The sequence below is a fragment of the Phasianus colchicus genome, chromosome 1, assembly GCF_987193195.1.
Source record: "Phasianus colchicus chromosome 1, bPhaCol1.hap1.1, whole genome shotgun sequence".
NCBI lineage: Eukaryota > Metazoa > Chordata > Aves > Galliformes > Phasianidae > Phasianus > Phasianus colchicus.
In genome coordinates this window covers 196732071-196758767 of record NC_143436.1, presented here as the reverse complement: position 1 = coordinate 196758767, position 26697 = coordinate 196732071, and the positions used below count along the sequence as shown (strand labels likewise).

The window sequence follows — 26697 nt, the reverse complement described above, 5'->3', positions numbered from 1 at the left end:
CAATCCCACTACACGCCATCCAATGCATCCCCTATCATACTATACCCCCATCCAGACGTGTCCCCCTCCAGCTGTGCCCTCCCCATCCAGCTATGCTATCCCAATCCAAGCACACCACCCCCTTCCCCGCGTCCCCATCCAGCTGTGCCCTCCCCATCCAGCTGTTCCATTCTATTCCCTATGCGCCACCCCATTCCTCGCGTCCCCACCCAGCCGTGCGCTCCCCATCCAGCCGTGCCCTCCCCATCCAGCAGTGCCCCCTCCCCACTCCCCACCCCCTCCCCACCCTACAGGTGCCCGGGCCGGGCGGGGCGGAGCGGGGCGGCCCCAAGGCGGATCGGGGCGGGCGGACAACGGAGGGGCGGCCCCAGATTTGCGATCCCTGCTTCGCTCCCGGCGCATCCCCGCTCCGGTAAGTGTGGAACCGAACCGAGCCGAACCGAGCCGGGTAGGGTGAGGACGGGATGGGGCAGGCTGAGCCGGGAGGGGTCGGGTTGAACAACAGGATCAGATCCGGTCTAAACCGGGGCAGGATCCAAGCAGAGTGTGTGACACCGACCCGGGTAGGATGGGATCGGGGTGCGGATCGAGCCGTGGGGTGACACTGACCGAACACCCAGCCCCATTGGGGTCGTGCCTATGGTGGGTTGGAGTCCTGGGCACCCCAAGTGAGGGAGTTGAGGTTAAGGAGTGGGCTCAAGGCTCCTCGGGGGACCTGGTGGGGGTCCTATGCCCATGAGGTGACACAGCCCATCAGCATCTGTCACCTATAGGGAGCGAGTCGGGGCTCCACAGCTGTGCCCTACACCCTCAGCTGGGAGCTGGAGGTGTTTTCCTAATGGGATCTGGCTGTGTGGGGACACGTGTCAGTGAGGGGAACATGTATATGTATTTACATACATGCAGGCACGTAGGTATGTGTGAACAGAGGGGTGTGTGCACACAGATGTGTGTCCAGAACCTTAAATTTCTGGGTATCTGTGCATAGAGGTGCCCTGCTCAGGAAGGGTGTAGACAAGTATAGGTGTGACCCCATATGTGCACAGAGATACATTTCTGTGTATGGGCACAGAGATCCATACAGATGTGCATGGAGATGTGTTTGTAGATGTAGGCACAGAGGTTTGTGTGTGTTTGGAGATGCATTTTCATCTATATGTAGAGAGTGATGTATATACATTGTATGCGTGTGGGTCTGCGTGCTTACAGAGCCATATATATGTTTGTTTGGATTTGTATAGAGGTTTATACATATGCAAAGAGGTATATATATGCACGGAGGTATAGATCTGCTTGTATATATGTGCTTGTCTGTAAATGTTTACGCACAAGGGTGAACAGATGGGTCCATATGTGGGTTTGTGGGTCTATGGTGTATACGTGAGTTTGTGGGTACATATCTCAGGGTTTACACAAACCCACCCTATGGCTGGAGGCTGTCAGCTGAGCCCAGGCAGCTCAGTGCAGGAGTGGCCTTATCCCCTTTGCCACCATCCCACTCCATGGGGGAAAACACCTCCGTGGCGTCCCAAAAAGTGACGTGGGGACGGGTTGTTTTGCAGAGCAGGAAGGCAGCCCCAAGCTATGTGTTTTCCCCTTCTCACATCTCTCCAACCTGCTTTGCCTAATCCCTGCCCCCGCAGTGCAGGTTTGCTTGGTTTGGTGCAAGCGCATTCGCAGACGCATTTTGTGCATGGGGTGAACGTTGTGTCTGTGAGCCCATGGACTGGGTTTGTTTTATTGCTGGGGCACAAAACCATATAGGAGATGCCCACAGAGCAACAGAGGCTAGCACTCTACTATCTTGCATGTCCCAAATCACTCTCCTCAATGCCCCTCATCTCCAGGCTTTGATAAATGGAAATTTCCCCTATCTTACCCATGGAGGGCTTCAAATCTGCTGAGCTGCAGCTTTCACTTCCCTCGTGGTGCAGAACCAGAAACCATCCCAACAGCCTCCAACTTCTCCTTCCTACCTTTCCCTTATCTTCTCCCATGCAGTGATAAATCCCACTGCGCCCCGCACAGCCCAACATAGGGCAACCCTTTCCCCACTTGGAGCCCTAATTTCCCTGTGGGTTTTACCCTGTGCCCATCACTGTGACATCAAGGCAGCCCATTTTTTTGGCTGCTTTTTTTTAGGACGGGAGCGTTTCACCACCAGCCACGCTCATAACCTTGAGCATGTCCCTCCTGTACCCTACAAGGGACTTTTTGAAGGATGGTGTCACTCATGATTGTAGCGCTTGTGTCTCACCTGCTTTTTTTCTTGGGAGTTCTTCCTGGAGATATAACAGCCATTTCCATGGATCAACACAGGGAAAACAAACCCCAAACCAATGTTCCATCATCCCACTGACCCACTGATCATTGTCCCACCACCCCATCAGTCCACTGATCCATTGATCCATTGGCCCATTGACCCATCGGCCCATTATCCCATTGTCCCATCACCATCAGTCCATTGGCCCATTGTCACATTGTCCCTTTGACCCATTAACTCATTATTCCATCGACCCATTGACCCATTATCCCACTGTCCCACTGACCCATTGATCCGTTATCCCATTGTCCCATCACCCCATCAGTCTATTGACTCATTGTCCCATTGACCCATTATCCCATTGTCCCACTGACCCATTATCCCACTTACCCATTATCCCATTTCCCATCAGCCCATCAGACCATTGACCCATTGTCCCATTGACCCATTGTCCCATTGTCCCGTTGTCCCACTATCCCAATGTCCCATTATCTCATTGTCCCACTGACTTGTTGGCCCATTTTCCTATTGACTTGTTGGCCCATTGGACTGCACCATCAGCCTGGAGCATGGATCAGTGCTGTGCCAATGGGTTTCACTTGGATTTTTGGCCCATTTTTGCAAAAGCAATGAATTGCTTGGAAGGAACAAGAGGGAACATCTGATTCCTCTGCACGAGGCAAATTTAGAACATGAAACACACTCAGCTGCAGCAGTGTGCTCATGCCAAGTTTGGACAAAGCTCCCTGCTCTGGAAGGGAGGTGAAACAATGCAGTAATTGCATTAGGATGGAGAAATATGCACATATTCAGTGCTGTAACTATTAATTTCAGCAGCCTTGAAGGTGGCCTGGGGCACCCATGGGTGCTTGTGCCATGGTGTCACTGCTGTCACATCCCCAGATCCCTCTCTGGGCTGAGCCCGGTGGCACATCCTCAGACATCACTTGGTGCCTGCATTTTGCATTTTGGGGTCTGGGGAATGCTGTGCCCACCCTGGCATGCAGTGCCACACGGCCACACACCGCGCAGTGCTGTGCCCACACTGCCACTTGGTTTCTCTTCCACATTTGGTGCTTGGCTGCCACGTCAGAGTGGAAGGGGAAGTGGTGCTACAGATGCACCCAGGACCTGGAGCGAGTCCAGGGCCCAGCACCCTCAGCACCCTGAGCACCTCAGCAGGTAGACGGTGCTTTGGGCTCCCCAAGCCTACCCCCCTTCCTTTTGCAAGCCATTTCCCCAGTGGGTGCTGCCCCACTGGGGGTCCTGGGGAGGGCACAGGCATGGGGTACCCTGGCCCTATGCACCAGACTCTACCCCAACCCTACATTGAGGCTTGGGGCAGGGGTGAGGGCAGAGGGGATTCAGCATGTCTCAGCTCTGGAGGTGGCTGGGGATGGGCAGTGGGCACCATGGGGCACCGTGGGGTGCAGGGGGGTCACCAGTGCCAGGTGAGACCTAAGCAAAGCGATGTGGCCAGGGCTGGGCAGGGGGATGGTTGCTTCCTTTTGTTGTGTTTTATTTCCTCCTTTCACTTGCTGGGTTGCAACCCTTTCGCCCAGCAGAGCCAGCTGCGGTTGCACCTTTTGTCTTGGGGACATCTTCTCTTCCCCTTTTCTTCCCCATCCTCTTCATTCTTTACAGAGAGAGTGGTGAGGTGCTGGAACAGCTGCCCAGAGAGGCTGTGGATGCCCCGTCCATTCCTGGAGGCGTTCAAGGCCAGGTGGAGGTTGGTGGCCCTGCATGTGGCAGGGGGGCTGGAGCTTTGTGATCCTTGAGGTCCCTTGCAACCTTGGCCATTCTGTGATTCCCCTACAAAAAGCCTATCCCCTGCAGCCCAGAGCTCACAGGGATGGGTTCCAATCAAAACCTTCCACCACCAATCAGCTGCTCTCAGTTGCTGGATGAAAGTGCCCACAAAAAACCTCCGTGTCCCGCTGCAGGAGGCACTGCTTGCTGCTTCCCAACCGGATGACTCTGCCATGGGACTTTGGCACCCCCTGCAGAGGAGCAGGGACGTGGGCTGAGCTCACTGCATTGCTAATGGCCATGCTGCAATTTCCTCTGCGTCAGCTCTTCCTGCCCAGAAAAGTGCCAGCACCACAGGGTGGTGATGGAGGCCACTGCAATGTCCCAAGGGTCATCCACCCAATAGACCCCAAATTCCATCATTCGATAAGATGAGAGGGAACAGCCTTCAGTTGTGCCAGAGGAGGGTCAGCTCAGATGCTGGGGAAAATTTATTCTGTCAAGGAGTGGTGATGCAGTGGTACAGTTGCCCAGGGAGTGATGGATGAAAAGCTTAACACGAGCCAGCAGTGTGCTCTTGCAGCTCAGAAAGCAAATGGGATCCTGGGCTCCATCAGAAGAGGGGTGGCCAGCAGGGACAGGGAGGGGATTGTCCCTCTCTGCTCTGCTCTTGTGAGGCTCCATCTGCAGCACTGTGTCCAGGTCTGGAGCCCCCAGTACAAGAAGGACAGGGAGCTGTTGGAGAGGGTCCAGAGGAGCCACAAAGATGAGCAGGGCTGCAGCACCTCCACTACAAAGACAGGCTGAGGGAGCTGGGCTTGTTCAGCATGGAGAAGAGAAGGCTGTGGGGTGAATCATTGCAGCCTTCCAGGACCTAAAGGGAGCCTACAAACAGGAGGGGAGTCAGCTCTTGGAAAGGGGAGATGACAGCAGGACAAGGGGAAATGGTTTGAAGCTGAGGGAGGGCAGATTGAGGTTGGATGTCAGGGGGAAGTTGTTTGCTGTGAGAGTGGTGAGGTGCTGGAACAGCTGCCCAGAGAGGCTGTGGATGCCCCGTCCATCCCTGGAGGTGTTCAAGGCCAGGTTGGATGGGGCCCTGGGCAGCCTGGGCTGCTCTGAAATGTGGAGGTTGGTGGCCCTGCGTGTGGGAGGGGGTTGGAGCTTCATGATCCTTGAGGTCCCTTCCAAACCTGGCCATTCTATGATTCTGTGATCCCTGGGGATGTTCAGAACAGTGGGGATTGGCATTAAGGATGTGGTCAGTGGGAGCAGTGGGGATGTACTAGGGTTGGGCTTGGGAATCCTAGAGGTCTTTTCCAACCTCAATGATTCTGTGATTCTATGATGCTATGGTCTGTGTTGCCTTGAGATGGTGGCAGATGAGGCTGTGGGGCCGCACGTGCCAGTCCAGGTCCATCCTGAATGCACCATACATGGCCAACCCACCGACTGTCCCATTTGTCATCCACAGGCACTTCACCCAGTGAGGAGGGGACCATCAGCATGGCCAACTTCACAGCTGGGAGGAACTCGTGCACCTTCCACGAGGAATTCAAGCAGGTCCTGCTGCCCCTGGTCTACTCAGTAGTGTTCCTACTGGGGCTGCCACTCAACGCCTTTGTCATTGGGCAGATCTGGCTGGCCCGCAAAGCGTTGACCCGCACCACCATCTACATGCTGAACCTGGCCACAGCCGACCTGCTCTACGTCTGCTCCCTCCCTCTCCTCATCTACAACTACACCCAGAAGGATTACTGGCCCTTCGGGGACTTCACCTGCAAATTCGTCCGCTTCCAGTTCTACACCAACCTGCACGGCAGCATCCTCTTCCTCACCTGCATCAGCGTCCAGCGCTACATGGGGATCTGCCACCCCTTGGCCTCGTGGCACAAAAAGAAAGGAAAGAAGCTGACGTGGCTGGTGTGTGCTGCGGTGTGGTTCATCGTCATTGCCCAGTGCCTGCCCACCTTCGTCTTTGCCTCCACCGGCACGCAGAGGAATCGCACTGTCTGCTACGACCTGAGCCCGCCGGACCGCTCCACGTCCTACTTCCCCTACGGCATCACGTTGACCATCACCGGCTTCCTGCTGCCCTTTGCAGCCATCCTGGCCTGCTACTGCAGCATGGCCCGCATCCTGTGCCAGAAAGATGAGCTGATTGGCTTGGCGGTGCACAAGAAGAAGGACAAGGCCGTGCGCATGATCATCATCGTCGTCATCGTCTTCTCCATCAGCTTCTTCCCCTTCCACCTCACCAAGACCATCTACCTGATCGTCCGCTCCTCACCCACCTTGCCCTGCCCGACCCTGCAGGCTTTTGCCATTGCCTACAAGTGCACACGGCCCTTTGCCAGCATGAACAGCGTCCTCGACCCCATCCTCTTCTACTTCACCCAACGCAAGTTTCGTGAGAGCACCCGTTATCTCCTGGACAAGATGAGCTCCAAGTGGCGGCACGACCACTGCATCACCTATGGCTCCTAGGTGGACGAGGCCACCTCGGTGTCACCGGGGCTGGGCATGGAGCAATTGGGGTTGAAGCTGCATGGTGCGGAGATGGGGATGCGCCCAGAGAGCTGTGGGTGCCCAATCCCTGGAGGTGTTCAAGACCAGGTTGGATGGGGCTCTGAGCCCTCATGGGTTGGAAATAGATGATCTTAGAGGTCTCTTCCAACCCAAGCCGTTCCATCATTCTACCATCTCCCAAGCTTCCAGACTGACTTCCATCCCATCTTCAGCCCACAGCAGTGTGGAGAGCATCCCAGAACAGAGCCCACGTGGTGTCTGTTGGCTCTCGCCAATTGCTCAATGCCATCCTGGTTTTAGCTGCTTTGTGCCAAGTTTTGGTGGAGGCTGAGGCATCAACACAGTAAATGTCACCGGTGGGACCAGTGTTCAAAGCTTCTCCTCATCTTATGGGCCCGTACCATCCCTGGGAAGGATTTTTGGGGTCTGGGAAATGTGGCTCTGTATTTTCCCCAGTGAAACTGTGGAGCAGTTCAGGGGTCCAGAATACCAATAGCCCCCAGAATCTCCATGGCTCCAGGAGAGGAAAAGTTCAATGTCATGGACGTTTCACTGGTAACTCTGGGATATCCCAAAATGGGACTGGACCAACAAGAGACACGGGCCCAGTGGTGCAAGAGAGCACCCCCAACCAGACTGGGAGCTGAGAAGGGGGAATGAGGGGAACTGGGACACAAATGCCACATTTCCCACCCAGGCGATGGCCACGGGCTGATAGGCACATGCCAGCATCACTGTCCTTGGACTCTCAGCATCCTCTGTCTCCCAGAACCCCACATCTGATGTGCATTCTGCAGGGCGACAGTGCTGAGCCAAGGAATCAAAGCATTGTGGTTTGCATGGGACATCATCCGGACGAGGCTGAGCCATTGCCACCAAGACACTGGGCACTCTGGATGTACCTCTAACTGCTTTGCAGTCTTTAACGTATAGGATGATGTATAGAATAAACCTACCCTCCTTTTTCCTGTATGTACCCAACAATATTCACATGCCATATGTACCCATATATTCATCACCCAAGCAGAGGAAGGTTGCAGCACTGCTCAGATACGCTCCACTCAAAATACACCTCAATTATCCACACCACACTGTGTGTGTGCCTATATGTGTGTAGATCTGTGGGTGCCATGTATCTCACAGGTGTTGGTGTGCAATAATCACATCTAAGTCAGTTTAAGCAATTTGCTTTCAATCTCAGGAATTAGCAGCCCTCTAGACTGGATGCTTATGCAAAGCAACCCAGCCAGGCTCCCCAGTTAATCCCAATGCACTGCATCTGGATGCTCTTGAGCTCTTCCTTCTCTTTGTCAAAGCAAACGCGAAGAGCTGGGACAGGGTGCCTTTGGTTGGGATGCAGGAGGCAATGGAGGATACAGGGGTGGCCTTGGAGTGGCCTTGGGGTGGACTTTGGGTGGACTTGGGATAGACTTGAGGTGGCCTTGATGTGGACTTTGAGTGGACTTTGGGTGGCCTTGAGGTGGCTTTGGGGTGGACTTGAGGTGGACTTGGGGTGGACTTTGGGTAGCCTTGAGGTGGCTTTGAGGTGGACTTGAGGTGGACTTGGGGTGGATTTGGGGTGGACATTGAGTGGCCTTGGGTTGGACTTGAGGTGGACTTTGGGTGGACTTCGAGTAGACTTGGGGTGGACTTGGGGTGGATTTGAGATGGATTTGGGGTGGACTTTGAGTGGCTTTGGTGGACTTGAGGTGGACTTTGGGTTCCCTTTGGTTGTGGCCAATGAAATCTCTTCCAATGCTTTTTTTGGGGTCTCCCATCCCCACAAGGCCGCGTGATGCATTAATATGGGTGGTTGGAGGGACAACCCCGAGGGGATGCAGCTGTCCCCAAGTTTTCCCGGACAAAGGAGAAGAGGGTGTTGGGCTCAGGTTCGGCCACACCGCCCGGACCCAGGAGAGGGCGCAACGTCTTCAGGTTTGGAAAGGGCGAAAAAAAAAAATAATCTCCGGATTTCGGAAAGTGCACAAAATCTTTGGGTTTTTGGAGAGGACGTCAGATTTTGGGGCTTGGGGGAACGTGCACAGGGGGGTGGAGGGCTGCAGGTAGCACCCCAAGACCAACACCCTACACCAAGTGGATGTAGGGCTGACTACAGAAAGTTCTGCAACACGATGCCAAGGGAAGCCCAAAAAAGGCAAAACTGGACAGATTTTGTATTTCCCCAGGAGCTCAGATGCCCCCAGGCTACCTTTGTGGGGTGTGCAAGTAGACACTAACCACCACTCAGTGCATGGGAAAGGTTTGGGGACCCTGTGGGGGCACTCCAGGTTTGGGGCAGGGTCACTCAGGACACCAACAAGAGGTCTGGGAGGTGGAAGTGCCAACTCTGTGTGCGCTCAGGACACTCGGAGCTCAGCTGATGGGCTTCTGGTCTGCCCAGCCTTGGGGTCTGGTGGCTCCTTCTCAGATCTGTGGTGTGGATGTAGTGGTGGTGGTGTTACCCTATAGTGCCACCAGGCCTAGAGGACAAGGTGATGGGCACAGCAACTCCTGGGGGATGGGGTGGAAGGGGACACTTGGAGACATTTCTTGCATTCTTGCAGCCCAAGGAGCAGTTCCTGCAGCACCAAAAGCAGAAGAAACATAAAGCTCTTCCCTAAATCACATCCCAAATGCCAGGGGACAGAGTGGGGACACCCAGCCCTGGGGGGCAGAGGGGCAGAGGGAAAGGGAGAGTTGAGACAGAACCCCCCCCTTCCTCCACCCGGGGCTCAGGGACCTACTGGAGGCACTTGGAAGGTTTTCCGTGCCCCTGCAACAGAGAGAGCAGAGTCCTTTCCGTGGTGCCACAGCAGAGCAAATCGAGGTTATCCCATTCATTTTCGTTTCCTCCGTGATAAACCCTTGGGAGATGGAGATCAGTGCCTGCAAGCACGGAGCGCTGGCAGCGTTTGGAGGCTAAAAAGCCACGAGAACATCGTTAAGCAGAGCAGAGCACTGCCAGGGCTCGTGGAAAGTCGGGGATGGGGCAATGCAGGAGGAATTCGGGCGGGGGGGAGGGGAGTGAGGAAAAGGGTCTCTGCCTTCAGCCCCGACTTTTAACCTCCTGATGGGGTTTTCCCCGCAGAAAGCAAAAAAAAAAGTTGAGAGAGATGGAGAGGGAGGAAGGGATGGGGAGGGAGGAGGGATGCGGGGGGTGACTGCTCGGCCTGCTCTCCTTCTGCTGTTGCCAAAAAAAAAGAGAAGGGAAAAAAAAAAAAAAAAGGACAATCCGCAGCCCTGCAACCATCCCCCTCTGCAGGAGGAAACCACGCCTCTCGGGGAAAGTTTATTTGAATGCAACAAATAAAAAAGAAGGGGGTGAGGGAAAAAAAAAAAAAAAAGAGGGAGGGAGGGAGGAAAAAAAGCTGGAAAAAAAAGAGAGAGAGAGAGAGAGAGAGAGAGAAAACAAAGCGGGAGGGATGAAGGCCGGCGGCGGCCCGGAGGAGGAGCGGGGCCGGGCGGTGCCGGGGGGCAGCGGGGGGCGGGCGGAGGCGGCCCCGGGGGGGGCACACAATGGCGGAGGGGGGCAGCGGCCGGGGGGCATTGCAGGGCCGAATGCTGCCCGCCTCCTCCCCGCCTTCCTCCTCCTCCTCCTCCTTCTCGTTCCCGGCTAGGAAAGTTTCGCCGCCGCCGAACGCCGAATCGCCGGGTCGGGCGTTCCGCAGCCTGGCCCCATCGGTTCGTCAGCTTTCCCTTCGCTTCGCCGAGCCGGAGCCAGCACCGGGCCCGGCCCATGCCGGGACGCCGCCGCCGCCGCCGCCTCCTCCTCCTCCTCCTCTTCCTCCTCCTCTACCGCCTCGGGGGCCGGCGCTGAGCGCGGAGCCGCCGCGCTGGCCCAGCGTCCCGGCGATGCGCAAACTCTTCGGAGAGAACGGACGGCGCTCCTCGGGATGCGGAGCCGGGAGCGGCTCCGGACGGGCATCGCAGCCCCCTCCGCCTCCGCCCCGCAGCCGCGTCCCGCACCCCGCGCTGCGCGCTGCCCGCGGAGCTCCGCCGGGGCCCGGCCCGCATTCCTGGCATAGCTCAACCCACCCTCCTCCTCCTCCTTCCTCCTCTTCTTCTTCCTCCTCGTCCCGCAGCCTGGAGGAGCCGCGTCGGGGTGCGGAAAGCGAAGGGCGAAGCGCCCAACGTTTGGCCGAGAGGGACGGAGAGGCGCCGGGCAAAGCGGGGAGCAGGCAGCCGCTGGCCCCCGCCGGCCCCGTGGTTGCCCGCGTGGCCAAGGTGAACCTCCTGCCCTTCGGCAGCCCCACCGGGAGCCGCTACGCCAGCAGTGAGACGCTGAAGGAAGAGGAGCAGCCAACGGGCTGCTGGGCATTGCACGGAGGACGCCGATCGCCCGCTTTGGGGCCGAGCGATGGGTTGGCGTGGGGGCAACCCCAAATCCGAGCCCGGCCCAAGTTGCCTTCGGGCATGGCCAAGGTGAGGACGGATTTGGGGAGCGATGCTCTACAGCTGGTGGGAGACCGCGCTGAGCACCGCAAGTCTTTATCCAACCCCGACATCGCCACCGAGACGTTGACTCTGCTCAGCTTCCTCAAGTCGGACCTGTCGGAGCTGAAGGTGAAGAAAAAAGGGGTGAGGATCGGCGAGGCCGCAGCCTACGACGTCCCCACATCCAACCTTCGGACCCGCAGCTCCGCTCAGCCCTCCGGCCGCTGGGCGCCGGGCGAACGGCCCACCCTGAAGGACCTGACGGCCACGTTGCGTCGCGCCAAGTCCTTCACCTGCTCAGACAAGTCGGGGACGAGACGGTTCTTCCTGCAGAGCGCCATGAAGCAGAGCTCCTCCGAGCTCCTCCTGGCCTCTGCTGGCAGCCACGACGGTGGGAGGCTGGGGGATGATGAGGACGCGCTGCCCGTGGTCATCCAGGATCAGTACATCCAGGAGGCCAGGCAGGTCTTTGAGAAGATCAGCAGGATGGGCTCCCAGCAGGACTATGGCTTGGCGGCCGAGCAGAAGGACAGCGGAGGTGTGGATGGAGCTGTGGAGGTGGCACCGATGGCGGGGATGGATGTGGCCCTTCGGGGGCAGCCAGTGAGCTTGCAGTGTTTGAAGAAAGTGGAGTTGGAGGAGAATGTCTCTCGCAGGAAGTCCGTGGAGGAGCTGCTGGGTCACGAGTCAAGCGTGATGGACGAGGGTATTGTCACTGAGCCAGAGCCGGGGCCCACTGGCGTGGCCTTGGGAGACCTACACGAAACCTGGCAGCTGCATGACAACAATATCACTGCCACCGAGCCACCTCCACCCCCAGCTCCGGCTGCGGAGGATGCTCTGGTCTGCAAGGCCCAAGCACCATCAGAGACCCCCAGCACACCCAGCAGCTTGCGGCGCCGGCGGAAATTCCCCTCGGTGGGCACCAATGGGGTGGAAAGTGGCGTCGGGGAGGGACCTGGTGAGCCCTACCGCTCCCTGAGTGACCCCATGCCCCACCGGCGTTGTCCGGTGACGGAGGACGCGAAGAATTTCTCCGTTGACAGCAACCTGTTGGGTTCATTGAGCGCCAAGGGCGGCATCCCCCAGCCGTCAGCCATCGCGTTGGCCGGGCACGCGGGCAGCGCAGGCAGCGACCTGTCCCTCTGCAGCGATGGGCTGCGAGATTACAGCAGCCTCATCCAGACCATCGTCAGCCAGCCCGGCGCCATGGATAAAGTCATCGATGAGAAGGGCAATGGGAAAACCATCAAGAAGAAATCTCTGAGCGATCCCAGCCGCCGCGGCGAGCTGCCGGCGGGCGCCTTTGAGGGACCCGGCGAGGCCATCAGTGAGCTGGAGGGCAGCATCCCACCATCCAGCAGTGAGCCCATCCTTTCGGAGCAGAGAGCTGTCCCTGTCTGCCCCCAGGGTGTCGGACACGGCTACGGCTTTGACCCCAAGCTGGCCGAGGTGTTGTCACCACGCGGCGCCCGCCGGAGCTCCAAGAAGCGCAGCGGCCGCGTGTCCCACCAGGAGAACCAGGTGGTGCCCACCACCATGGCCAGAGCACGCCCGGCCACCAAGCACGTGCGGCACACCAGCGAGCCTGCCACCTTCGTCCCCATCACGGTCCCCGAGCCACACGCTGGCCACCATGCCCAGCACCCTGCACTGGAGGCCACCCGTCCCCCTGTCAAATCCTTCCCTGCCCTACAGCCACCGTCACTGGAGGATGTCACCAAGCGTTACATGCTGGCCCTCAACTCCAGTGACACGTCCCCCAGCCCTGGGGATGGGTCCCGCTCCTCGCCTGTGACACCCACCGCCCCTGAGCCTGCCAGGTGCCCACGGCAGCCTGACCCCAAGAGCAAGCCCCAGGTGGTAAGTGCCCACTTTGCCCAAAATTCTGGCGTTCAGTGACACGCGGGATGTTTTGGTGTCCCCTCTCTGCTGCGTGGCTGTCTTTGAGACCAAAGTTTTCTCGTTGTCATGGGGAAGTGCTGTGGGATGGACAAGAGTTGGGTCTGGCCCTTCATGGAAAGATGTTGGTCCTGGGGTGGACAGGTTTTTGGAACAGTTCCCCAAGTAGGTGATTTTGGGATGGAAACAATCCCCAGAGTGGATTGTTTTGGGAATGGAATAGCCCCCCCAAGTAGGTGATTTTGGTATGGAAACAATCCCCAAGGAGGTGATTTTGGGGTGAAAACTGAGTGATCTCTGGGTCAAACAGCACCAAAAGTCCACGGAAGGCAGTTCTGCCCTCAAGGTACATCTCCCAGCAATGCTCTATATGGTCCCCATAAACGAGTGTGCTCTCGTCCAGCAATGGGTGAGTTTGTGCCTGAAATGCTGAATCAAAAATTGCATTTTTGCCTTGGCAGAGGGCTTAAATTGCCTTTTTCATTGGTATTTCTGCTGTTCTGCCCCATTGAGCAAACCAGTGCTTTCCACCCAAAAAATGCCTTGCAATTGCTCTGCATGGGAACGTGCTGAGCACAGCTTTTCCCCTAAAACTCTGCAACTTGAGGCTCACTGGTGACTGTGCTGAATTACGGCTTTATACAGAAATGTTCATTTTTAAAGATAAGGGGAAAAAGCAGGGGGAAAAGTGATTGTGTGTGCTGTAATGTAAAAGTTTAACCCCGTTTATTAGGGGCTCTGAGATATGGATTTTTGCATATGGGAGTGTGGATAGGGGACACAAAGCTGCTGGAAAAGTGATGCCACACTTGCAAGCGCTGCCACCTCCTACACCCATTGGGCTTTTAATAACTCAGCACGAGTCCTCGTGGGCTGAAATCCCCACATGGCGCTGGGGCGAAGCCCAGAAATACCTGAGCCCCATTTGGGTGGTGATTTATTGCACCAAGAGCTGCAATAATGGGCTGTACAATTTCTTGCAAAGCCTCCAGCAGCCAAGGAAGTGCTCAGGCAGCACAACCCTTGCTGGCCAGGATGAGATGCAAAGTGAGGATATTTTTCCAATAGTGTGTGTGAATATAACAAAATTCGGTTTTTTTTCCCCCATTTTCCTCCCCGAGCATCCCTGGACTGAATGCTTGGGTTCCCAGTGGGTTGTGTTCGAGCTCCCTTTGAGTTCCCACTGTGTTTTGTTGGAGTGCCCTCTAGGTTCCCACTGGGTTGTGTTGGAGTGTCCTTTGGGTTCTTGTTTAAGTTTCCTTTGGGTTTCCACTGGGTTGTGTTGAGTTCCCTTTGGATTCCCACTGGATTGTGCTGGAGTGTCCTTTGGATTCCCACTGGGTTTTATTGGAGTTCCCTCTGGATTCCCATTGGGTTTTGTTAGTGTTTCCTTGGGGTTCCCATTGTTTTTTTTGGTGTGTCCTTTGGGTTCCCACTGGGTTGTATTGCAGTTCTCTCTGGGTTCCCATTGGGTTTTTGTTGGAGTTCCCTTTGGACTCCCTTTGGAGTTTCCTTTGGGTTCCCATTTGGTTTTATTGGAGTTCCTTTTGGATTCCCACTGGGTTTTGCTGGAATGTCCTTTGGATTCCTGTTGGGTTTTATTGGATTTCCCTCTGGGTTCCCATTGGATTTTGTTAGGGTTTCCTTGGGGTTCCCACTGGGTTTTGTTGGTGTGTCCTTTGGGTTCCCATTGGGTTTTGCTGGAGTTCCCATTGGGTTCCCACTTGGTTTTGTTGGAGATGCCTTTGCATACTCTTTGAAGTTTCCTTTGGGTTCCCATTGGGTTTTGCTGGAGTTCCCATTGGGTTCCCACTGGGTTTTGCTGGAGTTCCCTTTGAGTTCCCTCTGGGTTTTGTTGGAGCTCCCCACACAATCGCCTGTGTTGTCCTAGTGTCACATGTACCCTGATGGCACACTCCTGGGCTGCAATAAGGGTCAGGGACTCCCCCTCTTGGACACATCGTGGCTTGGGTTGAGAGGGACCTTAAAGATCATCCGGTTCCAACATTACCCCAGCATCTTCTTGGCAAATCCGAAGGATTTTCTCTTGATGGTGCCAGTGTTGAAGGGTCTCCATAGCCCCCCAGATATGGGGGGCACCCAGGGACACAGGATTTGCTGAACCTACAGCCATCCCATGAATCCATCCATGCTCCTGCATCGGGTTGGAGCTGCAGCGCCGGCTTTGATCCATGCCCTTGGGCGAGGGTGGCTGCCTTACTGTTATCAGCACCCATTTTCTGCTCAATCCACCTCTTTCTGTGCTCTGCGCTCACCAATTCCCCACCTCCTTCTCCCAACAATTGCAAACGAGAGCAGAAATCCTCCTTGCTGAGTTCCCAGCACCCATGGCCAGGTGGGTGCTGGGTGCTGCGTCACGTCCCACCCCGCAGATGGGTGCGGGTGGCGGCAGGTTGGGTTCTTTTCCCAGCCCCAGGCTGCAGGAATAGCAGCTCACAGCTGCGACGTGCCCTGCTTTCTGCGTGGTTGTTTGCACGAAATAATTTATGGATCATGTTGGTGCCGATTCGGTTGACGCCTCCGGGATGGTTGGAAGGGAAGAGGAGATGGAGGGGAGAGGTTCATGGCATTACCATGGCATTGATGGGAGACAGGACCCCAGCACTGTGCTCTTTGGGAGTTGGTTGGGGCGAGTTTTGCTGTATTTTTGGGTGGTGATGGTATAGACCGAGCGCTCACCTCCCCATGATGCATCTATGGGGCGAGGGTCTGGTCCATAATAATTGCTGGGGAGTAATTAATGGTTGCAAGAGACCTCATGATCATGGGGTGAGAAATGCCGTTGGAGAACCAAGCATTGCAGTTCCCAACCAGGAGCATCCAGGCCAATCTGGGACTCATTTGGAGCAGACTCTACCCCAGCCAACCCACCCCAGCACCAGTTGCTGGCAACTGGGAGCCCAGTTGGGCTCAGCATCGCCTTGAGGCCGTGGGACCAATGGTGCTCACCTTGTTCGAACCCGGCACCGCAGGGGCGAATTTTGCCTTTTAAGGCCAACGCTGCGGCCGTATCTTTGAATCTCCCTCCTGCCTCCGAGCCTCTTTGCGCTGCAAAGAACTTAAAGCAGCGTTTTATTTCCCTTTGATTTATTAGAGGGCAGCGCTGGGATGTTTTATTTCAGATGGCACCGACCGTGGCTGGGGGGGTGAGGGGGAACCACGTTGCTTTCATTGTAAGGCACAGCACTGAGGGCTGGATGTAACCTGGGACCTACAGGGAAGAAATCACCCTCATCTTCTATTTATTTTGTCTTGATTTCTCCCCCCTTGGCTGCTCCTCTGCTCCGTTCCGTTGTCATTCCTCCATGGGGGCTTTTGCTCTTCCAAAATGGTCATCTGCGTCACGGCGTCCGTCCGTCCTTCTGTCCGTCTCTGGGAAGTAATGAAAGGGTCTGGTGTTTTCACAGTGCTCTTCCCCAGGGACAACGTTCCTCCTTTCGCAGCTCTGCCTCATCCCATTTCATTAGGAGCTGCCTTTCATTCACCCAGCACTGCTGTCCAAGGGCTGTTTGAGCCCAAACTGCAATCCCCGCAGCGTCCATCGGAGGTGAGGACTCCTGCTCCACCATTCCCAGCACCACCAAGGATTTACTTTCATACTTTGCATTTTTTCCCCAAATTTATTTGGCATGCACGGAGCACAGAGATCCAAAATCCCGAGAAAAACACAGTGCCCAAATCCATCCGGCTGCTCCCAGCGTGGTAGAACCCAACCCTGCCCCAAGGATCCCCCGTTTTTTCAGTGGTGCCTGCTGGGCTGCGTGTGCTGGCGGGTGGTTGCAACGTGCTGTGCTGTAACTGTTTGTCCTGGGCTCCTTCCAGCAGTCCTCTATGGGGCTGGGGAATCCCTGGTGCCGGAGAGCTTCAAACCCATGCACTAGGTTTTTATTTTTGCCCAAACATCCCGCAGCAAAACCCTTTTGCAGCGCAGAGTCTGCAGGGAGAAGTGACACTTTGGAGGCAGCAAGATAAAAAATGCATCATAAATATAAGGAAAAATGAGGTTTCCTGGCAGCAGCATCCCAAAAGCAGATGGGATGGGGGGCACACGTGCTCCCTGGGGGGGTGGAAGATCAGGTATGCTTGCTGCCACGTGCTGTTTGTTGACTTAGAAGCAGTCAGACCCAATGGGAAAATATTGACTTAAACGCAGCACCTTGTAGGACCAGACGTGTCATGGGAACACAGCCTTCCCCCACCTGGTGCTGCCCAGAAGGGACACATGAGAAAAGCTCTCCTAGCATGGAGGGAGGAGGAAAAAGGGAATTTTTTTTTCCCCACTAAAAGTGGGGTTGCAGAGGAGGATGCTGTGCCGGGGTTTTGGTGGGAATGGGGCTTCTTGCAGCATCCTTTGTCCTCACGCCACCCCTCTGCTCCCTTCTCACCCATCTCCATAGGAACCACGTTTTGGGCCATGGTTGGGAGTTTTCTCCTTTTTGTTTTTTTTGCCATTACTGCAGATCTATAATTACATGGCTGGGGCGGGGAAATCTCAGCTTTTCTCCCCCAGGCGATATTTTGGGTGCGCTGCTTTCGGGTTCTGCCTGTGCCATCAGGCACAGCCCATGGGGACACCAGCTCTGGGAGGGGACATCAGCCCCCTAACAGAAGGGAGAGCACCAATTTGGGGTTTTGGGGAAGCACACTCCAGCGGGGGTGATGGATGGCTGTTGCTTATTGTCACCTCTGGGTACAGCTGTTGGAGGGGTTGGTGATGTAGGGCAGCAGCCACCCCTGTGCCAATGGGGGTAGGGTCAGGATCTGGCCCTGGAGAGAGAAGGTTGGCACTGGGCTTGCCAGGTTTGTGGGGATGTTTTACACATGCACGGGTGCACAGGGAGATGCACGGGGCAGGGCTGCACCATCACTGTGCATGCAAGCACATGGCTGAGCTTTACACAAGGACTGCTCTGCAATTCTGGGCAGCCTGCCTGCACCCTGCCTGCATGGAGCTTCATGCCTGGGCTTTTCCATGTAAAATCCCACACAGCCAAAGCATTTTGTTGGCTCCTCAAGCTCTTTTCCAGGCAGTCATAACCTGCCCCCAGAGCTCTGGTTTGGGGAATGTGGCTCAGTCCATCAGTTTCCAATCTGTTGCTGCAGGGGATGTAACAGGTTGGCAGCTCTGAGATTTGCACGTGCATCATTGATACCTGCCAGCCAAATTCAGCAGAGACTTAGAGGGTCCCAGGTCTTATTTCTGCAGTGATGTTGGTGTCCAGCAGACTCTTAGCACATCCTTAGTGCCCTGTATGCAGGGAGGCTTCCTTCCTTCCTCCCTTCTTTTTTTCCTTCCCTCCACTCACACACACACCTATCTCCATATATCTCCATCCACCTGTCTCCATTGATCTCCATGCATCCATCCATCCATCCATCTCCATCCATCCATCCATCTCTAACCACTCATCTCCATCCATCCATCTCCATCTTTCCACCTCCATCCTTCTCCATCCATCCATCCATCTGTCTATCCATCTCCATCTACCTTTCTCCATCCATCTCCAGCCAGGCAGACAGCCACCTTTCTCCATCCCTCCACACTTCCCCATCCATCAGTCCATTCATCTCCATCCATCCATCCATCCATCCATCCATCCATCCATCCATCCACCCATCCATTTCTAACCACACATCTCCATCATGGAATCATAGAATATCCCATTCTGAAAGGGACTCATGAGGATCATTGAATCCAGCTTCTGTTCCACTGCTATCCCAGGTTTTTCTTACAGTCTATCCAGTGCACCTAATTCAATAAGATGGCAAGGTTTATTTTTTATAAAAGATAGTTTCTCTTCCTTCAAGGGTGAATCTTGGCCTTCTCATCAGTTTTCCAAAGCCCATATTAAACTGGTAGGAATCTACTGACTGAAAAAGGTGGAGGAATTGATTCACCAGCATGCATCACTTACAGCAGCACCATCTCCACTGCATTTCCAGACCTCAAAGACAGCAGGAAGCAGGACCTGGAAATTGAACACTACTTATAAATGTCTGCAGAGAACAATGTGTCCCCAAGGCTGCCAGTACTGTAAGAAAGCAGAAACTTTAAAGCCTGCATCCTTCTGCAGTCATCTTTCTCTGTCCATCTGTCCATCCACCTCCATTTTTATTCACCTATCTCCATCCATCCATCCATCCATCCATCCATCCATCCATCCATCCATCTCCATCTTTACCCATCCACTTATCCATCCATCCATTTCCATCCACCTTTTTTTACATCCACCTATCCACCCATCCACCCATCCACCCATCCATCCACCCATCCACCCATCCACCCATCTCCACCCACCCAGCTCCAGCACCCACTCCAAGACCCACTGGCCCCACGGATTTGGCTTGCAGAGCATCCATCTTCCACAACATCTGATCCTGAAGGCATCAAGTCCACCCTTGCACAGCCCAAACCCACTGAACTGAGGGCGCTGTGATTTGCACCGTGGTTCTTCCAGGCCAGGATGTGTCCAGAGGGGAACATTGGCCACTTCCACCCCCTCTCCCCACGCGGCTCTTTTTAAAGCTCTGATGTTTGGTCCCCGTGGGGCTGTTTCTCCAGGCTCTCTCGGTTTCCATGGCGAGGATGGGTGAGGAATTTCAAAGGGAAAGGCTCCAGTAAATGAACTCTCTCTATAAATAGCGTGTTTGCTTTTCGGTCTTTGGGAACTGCGGGCTGGCCAATAGGAGGGAGAGCGAAAATCAGCATCTGGGTAAAAATATTCCAGCAACTCGAGCTTCTTGCAAACTCCTGTTGGTCTGTGCTGGAGGAGAGGGTCCAGAGCTGCTCATCTTCAGGCTCCAGCCCCAGACTCCCAGTCCCTGCCCGCACCAGCCACTGGGACCAGTTGTTCTGTGCTGGTGGCTGTGGCCATCGCTAACCCTGAGCTGTTTCCCCCCCCAGCTGCCTTATATTGATAGCCATACTTAAATATGCCTATAATCCCTATAATGTGAGGGCTGGGGGTGCCAATGAGTGCACTAGGCTGGTGACACCACTCCATCCTAACATATCCCTTATCCCCTGTGTATTGGTGCTTGTCCCTTTTTGAGAACCAGGAGTGTCTGTATGTCACCAGTCATCTCACTGGTAACATCCAGGCTACCAACGGACCCCCCAAGGGCTTTGCATCTTCCCTTTTTGGGAACTAGAGGTGATTAACCAACCACTCCAATGGTGCCATCGAGGCCATCAATGGACCCCACAAGAACTTGGCACCGGGGCAGGGATGTGCTGGGGGGGAGGGACATCTGAGATGCTGCACGGTGACATCACTCATTGACTGCCTTCTGGAGGACCCGTGGGACCCAATGGGAGGATGGCAGTGGTACCTACGTGGGGACATCAGCATTGCACGAGCAGGACTGGTTAATATTTCCCTGGCAGGGCGGCAGGGTTGCTATTTGTGACCGCACGTTCCCTGGCCCGCTGGTACTCTCCAAAGAAAACAAGCAGGGAGTTGTTTGCATGGGAAGATTGGCATCTCCCAGCCTGGGATATGGTTTCCTGCTTTTTTTAGCTGGGGTAGCAGGAGACTCGCCGGCCTGCCCTGATTTGGCATACTTCTCCTTTCTTTTTTTACGGGTTTTATCCTGACCCCACGGCAGAAATCCTGTCGCTATCGGTAGCGGACCGCACCGCAGGAGCTGGTGCTGCACAGGGACGTTCAACATTGCTTTTCCATCTCACTTCTGGTTGCCCAAAGCCCCGCTGCAATGGGATATAGATGGCTCAGAGCTTCGGTCACCAGAGACGGGGGTCACCCCTCTGCCGCCCGCACCCGCCGCAGGTCAGTAGGTGCCAAAATGCCCTTTTTCTCACCTCAGTGTGACAGTGATGTTATGGGGAAGGTGTCACCTCTCCTTGATGTGATGCGCCATGGGCGTTTCTGTGATCCCCCCCCCCAGTTACTCCCTGCTGCCCTGGCTATGGCCATGCTGGGTGAGGGGACCTGCTGTGGGGCTGGGATGGCTGTAGGGTGTGGGCAGTGCTGGGGGTGGGCTTCTCCTGGTCATTTCCAAGGGCATGGTCAGGGCAGGCTGGCCATGCATAAGGCTGGGATAGGGGCATGGCATGATCTCCTCGGGATTCCAGGGTGCCCATTACCTCCTGGTGGTCCCTAGGCACCCAGGTGTCTCTTGGTTCATGGGTGTCCATGGATGTCTTAGGTGTCGGCTCTTTGGTGACTATGAGCTCTTGGGTGGCTCTTGGGTGTCCATCAGTTCCTGGATCCTGATGGATTCCTGGGTGCTCTTGGACTCCTGGGTCCCTATCAGCTCCTGCATGCCTAAGGGACTCCTGGTACCCCTTTCCTTCTGGACTCCTCCTGGTTTCTGGGTGCCCATAAGTTTCTGGTGTCTGTTGACTCCTGGCTGCCTCTTGGCTCTTGGTGTCCGTGAGCTTCTGGGTGGCTCTGTCAGTTAGTTCCTGGGTTCTCATGGACTCTTTGGTGGCTCCTGGGTGTCCATCAGCTCCTGGTGTCCTTTGGCTCCTGGATTGCTCTTGGCTCTTGGCTCTTGGGTGTCTATAATCTTGTGTGTAGCCATGAACTCCTTGGTGACTCCTGGGTTCCCGTCAGCTCTTCAGTGTCACCAGCTCCATCAGCTTCTAGGTTCCCAACAGTGCCATGGTGCACCAGATTGCCTCTATTGTCCTCTATTGTCACTGACACCTGGTGCCCATCACCACCTGGGTGTGTGTGACCTCCTATGTGTCTTTTGGAGTCTGTCAACTCTTGGGCAGTCATCAACTCCCAGGTGTCCTTTAGGTCTTGGGTGCCTGTAGTTCCTTGTTCCCCTGGTTTGGAGTTCCCATGGAGCCTTAGATGCCTTTTGGGTCTTGGGTGCCCGTCAGCATCAAGTTGCATGTGGATTCCTAGGGGCCCATGGACCTCTGGGGGCCCATGGATTCCTGGTGTCCATCATCTCATGGTACCCATCATCCCCTGGATGCCACCAGACCCTCTTGGGTACCCCACTTTTGCTTGCCCCCTCCTCTCCCATGCCCCATAGGACCCAGGCACCCAACCACCTCCTGCCCACATGTGCCAGCACTAAGAGACGGGGACAGGACCTGTGGATGTCCGGTGGGATTGCACCAGGGCAAGGATGGAAGATGCTTGCGTGGTCCCAGGACTGGGTGAGCCCTCACTGGGCACGGTTCGTGGTTTGGATGTGGCAGTGGGGATCAGGACCGTGCTGTTGTGGTCTGACCTAAGCATGTGGAAAGCAGTGCTCTCAAGGCTCCGGCCTGCGTGACTAAAACTTGAGCAAAAAAAAAACAACTTTCCATATTTGGTGAAAGTTGCTCTGGGGCCTGGCAGCCCACATCCCCCATGGCAAGCTTAACCTTCTGGGTGCAGTGAATTTTGTAAGGGCTCGGCGTGAGCAAGGGAAGAGTGCTGGGGGTGTGAATAGGGACAGGCTTTGCGGGAGCATGGCGTGGGGAAGATGCTCATGTTTGGAGATGGAGTACGGGTACCGCATGGAACAGTGTGCTGGAATGTCCAAATGGTGATGGTGGTACTGCTGGAGGAGGAGGGAGATCCCTCACAGAGCCCTCCTGGTGCAACCTGTGGCCCTGATCTCAATTAAAACCACGTGGGCAGAGCCCTGCTGTCCCGCTGCATGCTTGGCTGATGAGTTTTTGCCTCTCCGGGAAATGAGCCTCCCTCCTGCCCCTGACCCCATCACAGCCGTGTGCCTGGCAGTGCTGCTCACTGGGATGGCATGGGGTGCCCGGCATCTCTCCTCACATCCTGGAAACATTGCTTCATCTGATCCTTTTTTTTTTTAATTTAATTAAAAACAAAACAAACAAACAAACACCAAAATCTGGCTTTTTTTCTCACACTTTAAAAGCAGAATTGCAGCCAGGCCATGTCCTCCTGGGATGAATCACCGCAGCCGAGCAGTCAAAGAAGGGAAAGATGAGCTGAGCCATCCCTCCCCTCCTCCTCCATCCCTCCTCTATCCCTCCTCCATCCCTCCTCCTTCTCCTGGACATTGGCTTTCTCCATGGGAGCATCCCAGCACCAAAGCGGCGCTCCTCGGAGCCTGGGAAAAAGCACAGCTGAGGCAAAAGCAAACATCTCCATCCCGAGGGCTGAGAATAAACACCGGGGTATTATTAGTAACCGGAGCAGAGCTGAAGCAGGACTGCTGATTTATGCTCGTATTTCCTTTAAAGAAGTTACGCTCTGGAAAGGGGTTGGGATGGACCGTACCCGTGGGAGAACAGCAAGCGGCCGGCCGGATGGATGGATGGATGGCCACCAGCATCCTTCCTTGGCACAGCCCCTCTTCTGCTGTTTTTTGGCAGGAAAAAACACCATGCATGAGTGGTGGAGATCAGTACCCAGGAATGGAGGTGATCTGTACCAGGCACAGTGGAGATTGGTACCCAAGGATGGTGAACACTGGTGTCCAGGGGTGGAAGAGGCCAGTCTGGGGAGGTGGTGGTGAATGGCACCCAGAGATGGAGGTGGCCAGTGCCATGGATGCTGGAGATTGACAGGAATGGAGGTGGCCAATACCAGGAACGGTGGAGATCAGCACCCAGGGACGGATATATCAGGAGCAGGGATGGTAGAGATTGGTATTCAGGCATGGAGATGGCCAGTGCCATGGATGGTGGAGATTGGTACCCAGAGATGGAGGTGGCCAGTGCCTTGGATAGTGGAGATTCCCAGGAACGGAGATGGCCAATACCAAGAATGGTGGAGGTTGGCACCAAGGGATGGATGTATCAGGACCAGGGATGGTAGCAATTGGCACCTGGGAAAGGAGGTGGCCGATACGATGGATGGCAGAGATTGGTGCCCAAGGATGAAAATGGCCGGTTTCAGGGATGTTGGAGATGGGCGCTGCACAAAGATGGCTGTTCCCAGCTCCATCCTCAGGCCAGAGGCAGCCACGCTGGGACAGCTTGCAGGCAGACAGACTTCAGGGCACTGGGGACGAGTAACGTGGGAAGGGAGCCAAGAGCCGCACGCCGCCGCTGCCGGTGGGAAATTCATCCCGAGGCAGAGGGCCAGCGGAGGGCTGGGCTGGGTGGATGGGCTTGCCTTGAAAGCTATATGAACTCCAATCAAACCTTCTGGTTAAAAGAGGAGGGAACGTGATTTTTCTGAGTGATTTTTCCTGCCAGAAACCAAGCAATTGAGGAAATACGGAATTGGACGCAATAGCATCATCTGAGCTATTTAGGTTTCACGTCAGTCACATCACTGCAAACCGCCAGCCCTATAAACGGCTCATTTCATTAACCTCAAACTTTCCTCCAGAATCCCCTCCTCTGGCCCTCGAGTCATCCTGAGAAAGTGCAGGGAGAAAGGAACGCTCGGCTGGGAAAGCAGCGAGGGGTCAGAGTGCAGGTTGGGATAGGGATGACTGCGTCACGTTCCCAGTGGTGGTTGAAGTTCCCCAAAGGTAACAAATACTCTGTTGTCTGGTGTGTAGATTTGTAGATTTGGGGTCGTTTTGCCCCCAAATGGGGGCTCCTTGTGTGCAGAGAATGGGGCATCTGGCAGTGCGCGAGCAAGCTTACCGCACCGGGGAGATGCCACCAGAAACCAATTATTTAGCTGGAAATGGCTCTGCCTTCTTTCTGTGCCCTTTTCTCCATGTTTTGGGACAAATAAAGCATTAAAGCTGTTAATCCAGACCTGCACGTTGGGCATCCCACGCACTACTTCCTCCCCAGGGCAGGGGGCTGTCCCCAAAGGCAGTGGTTCTCGTTGTGTCCCAGCTCCCTCTAGTGGGATCTGCCCTGGGGAGATAGGAATTCCCAGTTACTATTCCAGTTCCCATCCCAGTTCCCACCAGTTCCTTGCAAAGTGGGACTCGGGAGGAGGAGAGACACTAAGATGGGTACAGCTTGGCTCTGGTTTTGCTTTTCTTTCAAGAATTCCCACGTTCTTTGCAGAATGTCAGGAGCTGGTGGCTGGGGACAAGCTGTAAACGAGGAAAGCAACTTGTGTGTGCGTGCCTGATTTTATTCTTTCAATTTTGGCACATGTTGAGGGGGTGGGAAGAAAGTTGCATCTCTCAATGCAGAGCTTGCTCCTCCTGCAGGACAAGCTTCAGAGCAGCAAACCCTGCTCCAAAAATGATCCAAGTGATTTTTACCTAAAGCAGGGCTTTTTGCCCCCCTGAAAAAGAGTGGGGTGCAAAGGCAGTGATCACTGCACCGCTGACACCCACCTTCATGTCCCAGTTCCTGCTGGCAGTGGGGCTGTGACATGCATTGATAGGTGCACAGTCTCAGCCTTAGGGGGAGAATAAGGTCAGATTGACAAAAAGGGGACCATTTCCAGTCCCTATACAGCTCTATGCAGCTCCCTCTCTCCTAAAAAAAAAAAAAAAAATAGATTTTGGAGGACTTTCTTGCATATTTTGCAGTGTAAAGACCCCAGCAATGCCCAAGCTCACAGCATCCATTGCTTTACCATGGTGCCCAGCTCTGCATTTATGTCAATTTTTGGAAATTGGTGCTTTGGGGATGAATTAAAGCCTGGAGATCAATGGGGACGTGGCTGTTGCTGGCCAAGGTTGTGCTCTCTAAAGGGATTTCTTCTGTGCCAGAAGGAATGTTTTCTGTGTCTGCTGGGTTTGGGGTGATGCTCGCAGGGCCCCATTGCTCTGAGCTGTGGACCCATTTGAGCCCCATTGCATGACAGTGGAGCAGAACAGCTAAGAGAGCTCCTGGGCTCTGGGATTCTGCTCCCTGCAGGGCCAGGGTTGGGATTGCTGTTGCAGGAGAGGAAAAGGAAAAGCCAAGGGGGGAAGCCAGCAGTTTTCCTGGTGGGATTTGGGTTTGAGGGGATGGGGAACCTGTGGATCGATGGCATTGGGCGCCGAAATTACAAATAAAGCTCATCCGAGAGGAAGTCTCAAGGTGTTTACAAAGAGCCTCTCTAAAAATAGCTGGCTCATATTTTAGCCCTCCCTAAAAATAGGCTGTGCTGCTCGAGTGGCCCAAACACTCCCAGGAATTTCCTGTGGGCTGCGGGCCGCGCGCAGGGGGGTCCGGGCTGGGCAGTGGCGTGTCAGCTTTTCCTCCCCTTCCAACAGTGAGAAAAGCTTTGGGTGCTGTAGGGTTCAGCCCTGCTGCCTCACTCAGCTTTTTTTCCATCCCTCCTCCCTCTTTTTAAACCTCTCAGGGCGCTGCCGTGGGAGCTCAACCCTAACAGTAGACGCTGGAGAATCCACTTGCGGCGCCGCCGTGGGAAGGGGTTGAATAAAGGGATGGGGGTGGATGGGAATGGGGACTGCTTTTGGGATGTGGGAATGCCCTTGTGCACAGGGAGAGGGATGAAGCTCCTCCCTGGGCATGGTGGGGGCTAGTGGATCTGGAAAGGAAACCAAAAGGGGTCTAACATTGAAGCCTCGGTTGCTGAAAGGTTGCAACCCAACTGGGTCCAGAGTTGCAGCTGAAGTGAGCCCAGGATTGCAACCCTGATGGGTCCAACACTGCAGCCCAGATGAGTCCAGGACTGCAGCAGAGGTTGCACTTGCAATGGATCCAGGATTGCAACCCCAGTGGGTTCTGGACTGCAACTTTGGTTGGTCCAGGATTGCAGCCCAGATGGATCTGGGATTGCAATCTCATGGGGTCCAGCATTGCAACCCTAATGGGTCTAGGATTGCAATCTAATGGGCTAAGCACTGCAACCCCCGGTGACTGTGGGATTGCAACACCAATGGTTCTGGGTTTGCAGTTCTAATGGGTCTGGAACTACAATCCCAATGGGTTCAGCATTGCAATCCAGATGGGTCTGCAACTGTGATCAAAATGGGTC

The 26697-nt window shown here is 55.1% G+C and overlaps 2 protein-coding genes across 4 annotated transcripts in view; both read left to right on the top strand.

The window, feature by feature from the left end:
* The first annotated feature begins 350 nt into the window (after positions 1-350).
* P2RY6 (pyrimidinergic receptor P2Y6) lies at positions 351-7660 on the top strand. 3 transcript variants are annotated; one of them, XM_031606097.2, is made up of 2 exons: positions 351-412; positions 5484-7660. In XM_031606097.2, exon 2 carries the CDS (start codon positions 5516-5518, stop codon positions 6494-6496), a length of 981 nt encoding a protein of 326 aa, XP_031461957.2. In that variant the 5' UTR covers positions 351-412; positions 5484-5515; the 3' UTR covers positions 6497-7660. The 3 variants fall into 3 exon arrangements, with proteins under 3 accessions (XP_031461957.2, XP_089990415.1, XP_089990414.1); XM_090134289.1 differs by lacking the exon at positions 351-412 and adding an exon at positions 426-448; XM_090134288.1 differs by lacking the exon at positions 351-412 and adding an exon at positions 470-3992.
* Positions 7661-10039: 2379 nt separating this feature from the next.
* ARHGEF17 (Rho guanine nucleotide exchange factor 17) overlaps positions 10040-26697 on the top strand; it is a 37619-nt gene continuing 20961 nt past the window's right edge. The window contains exon 1 of the mRNA XM_090134273.1: positions 10040-12835. Within this exon, the coding sequence (XP_089990399.1) occupies positions 10055-12835 (2781 nt within the window). The 5' untranslated portion in view covers positions 10040-10054. The remainder of the gene's footprint in view (positions 12836-26697) is intronic.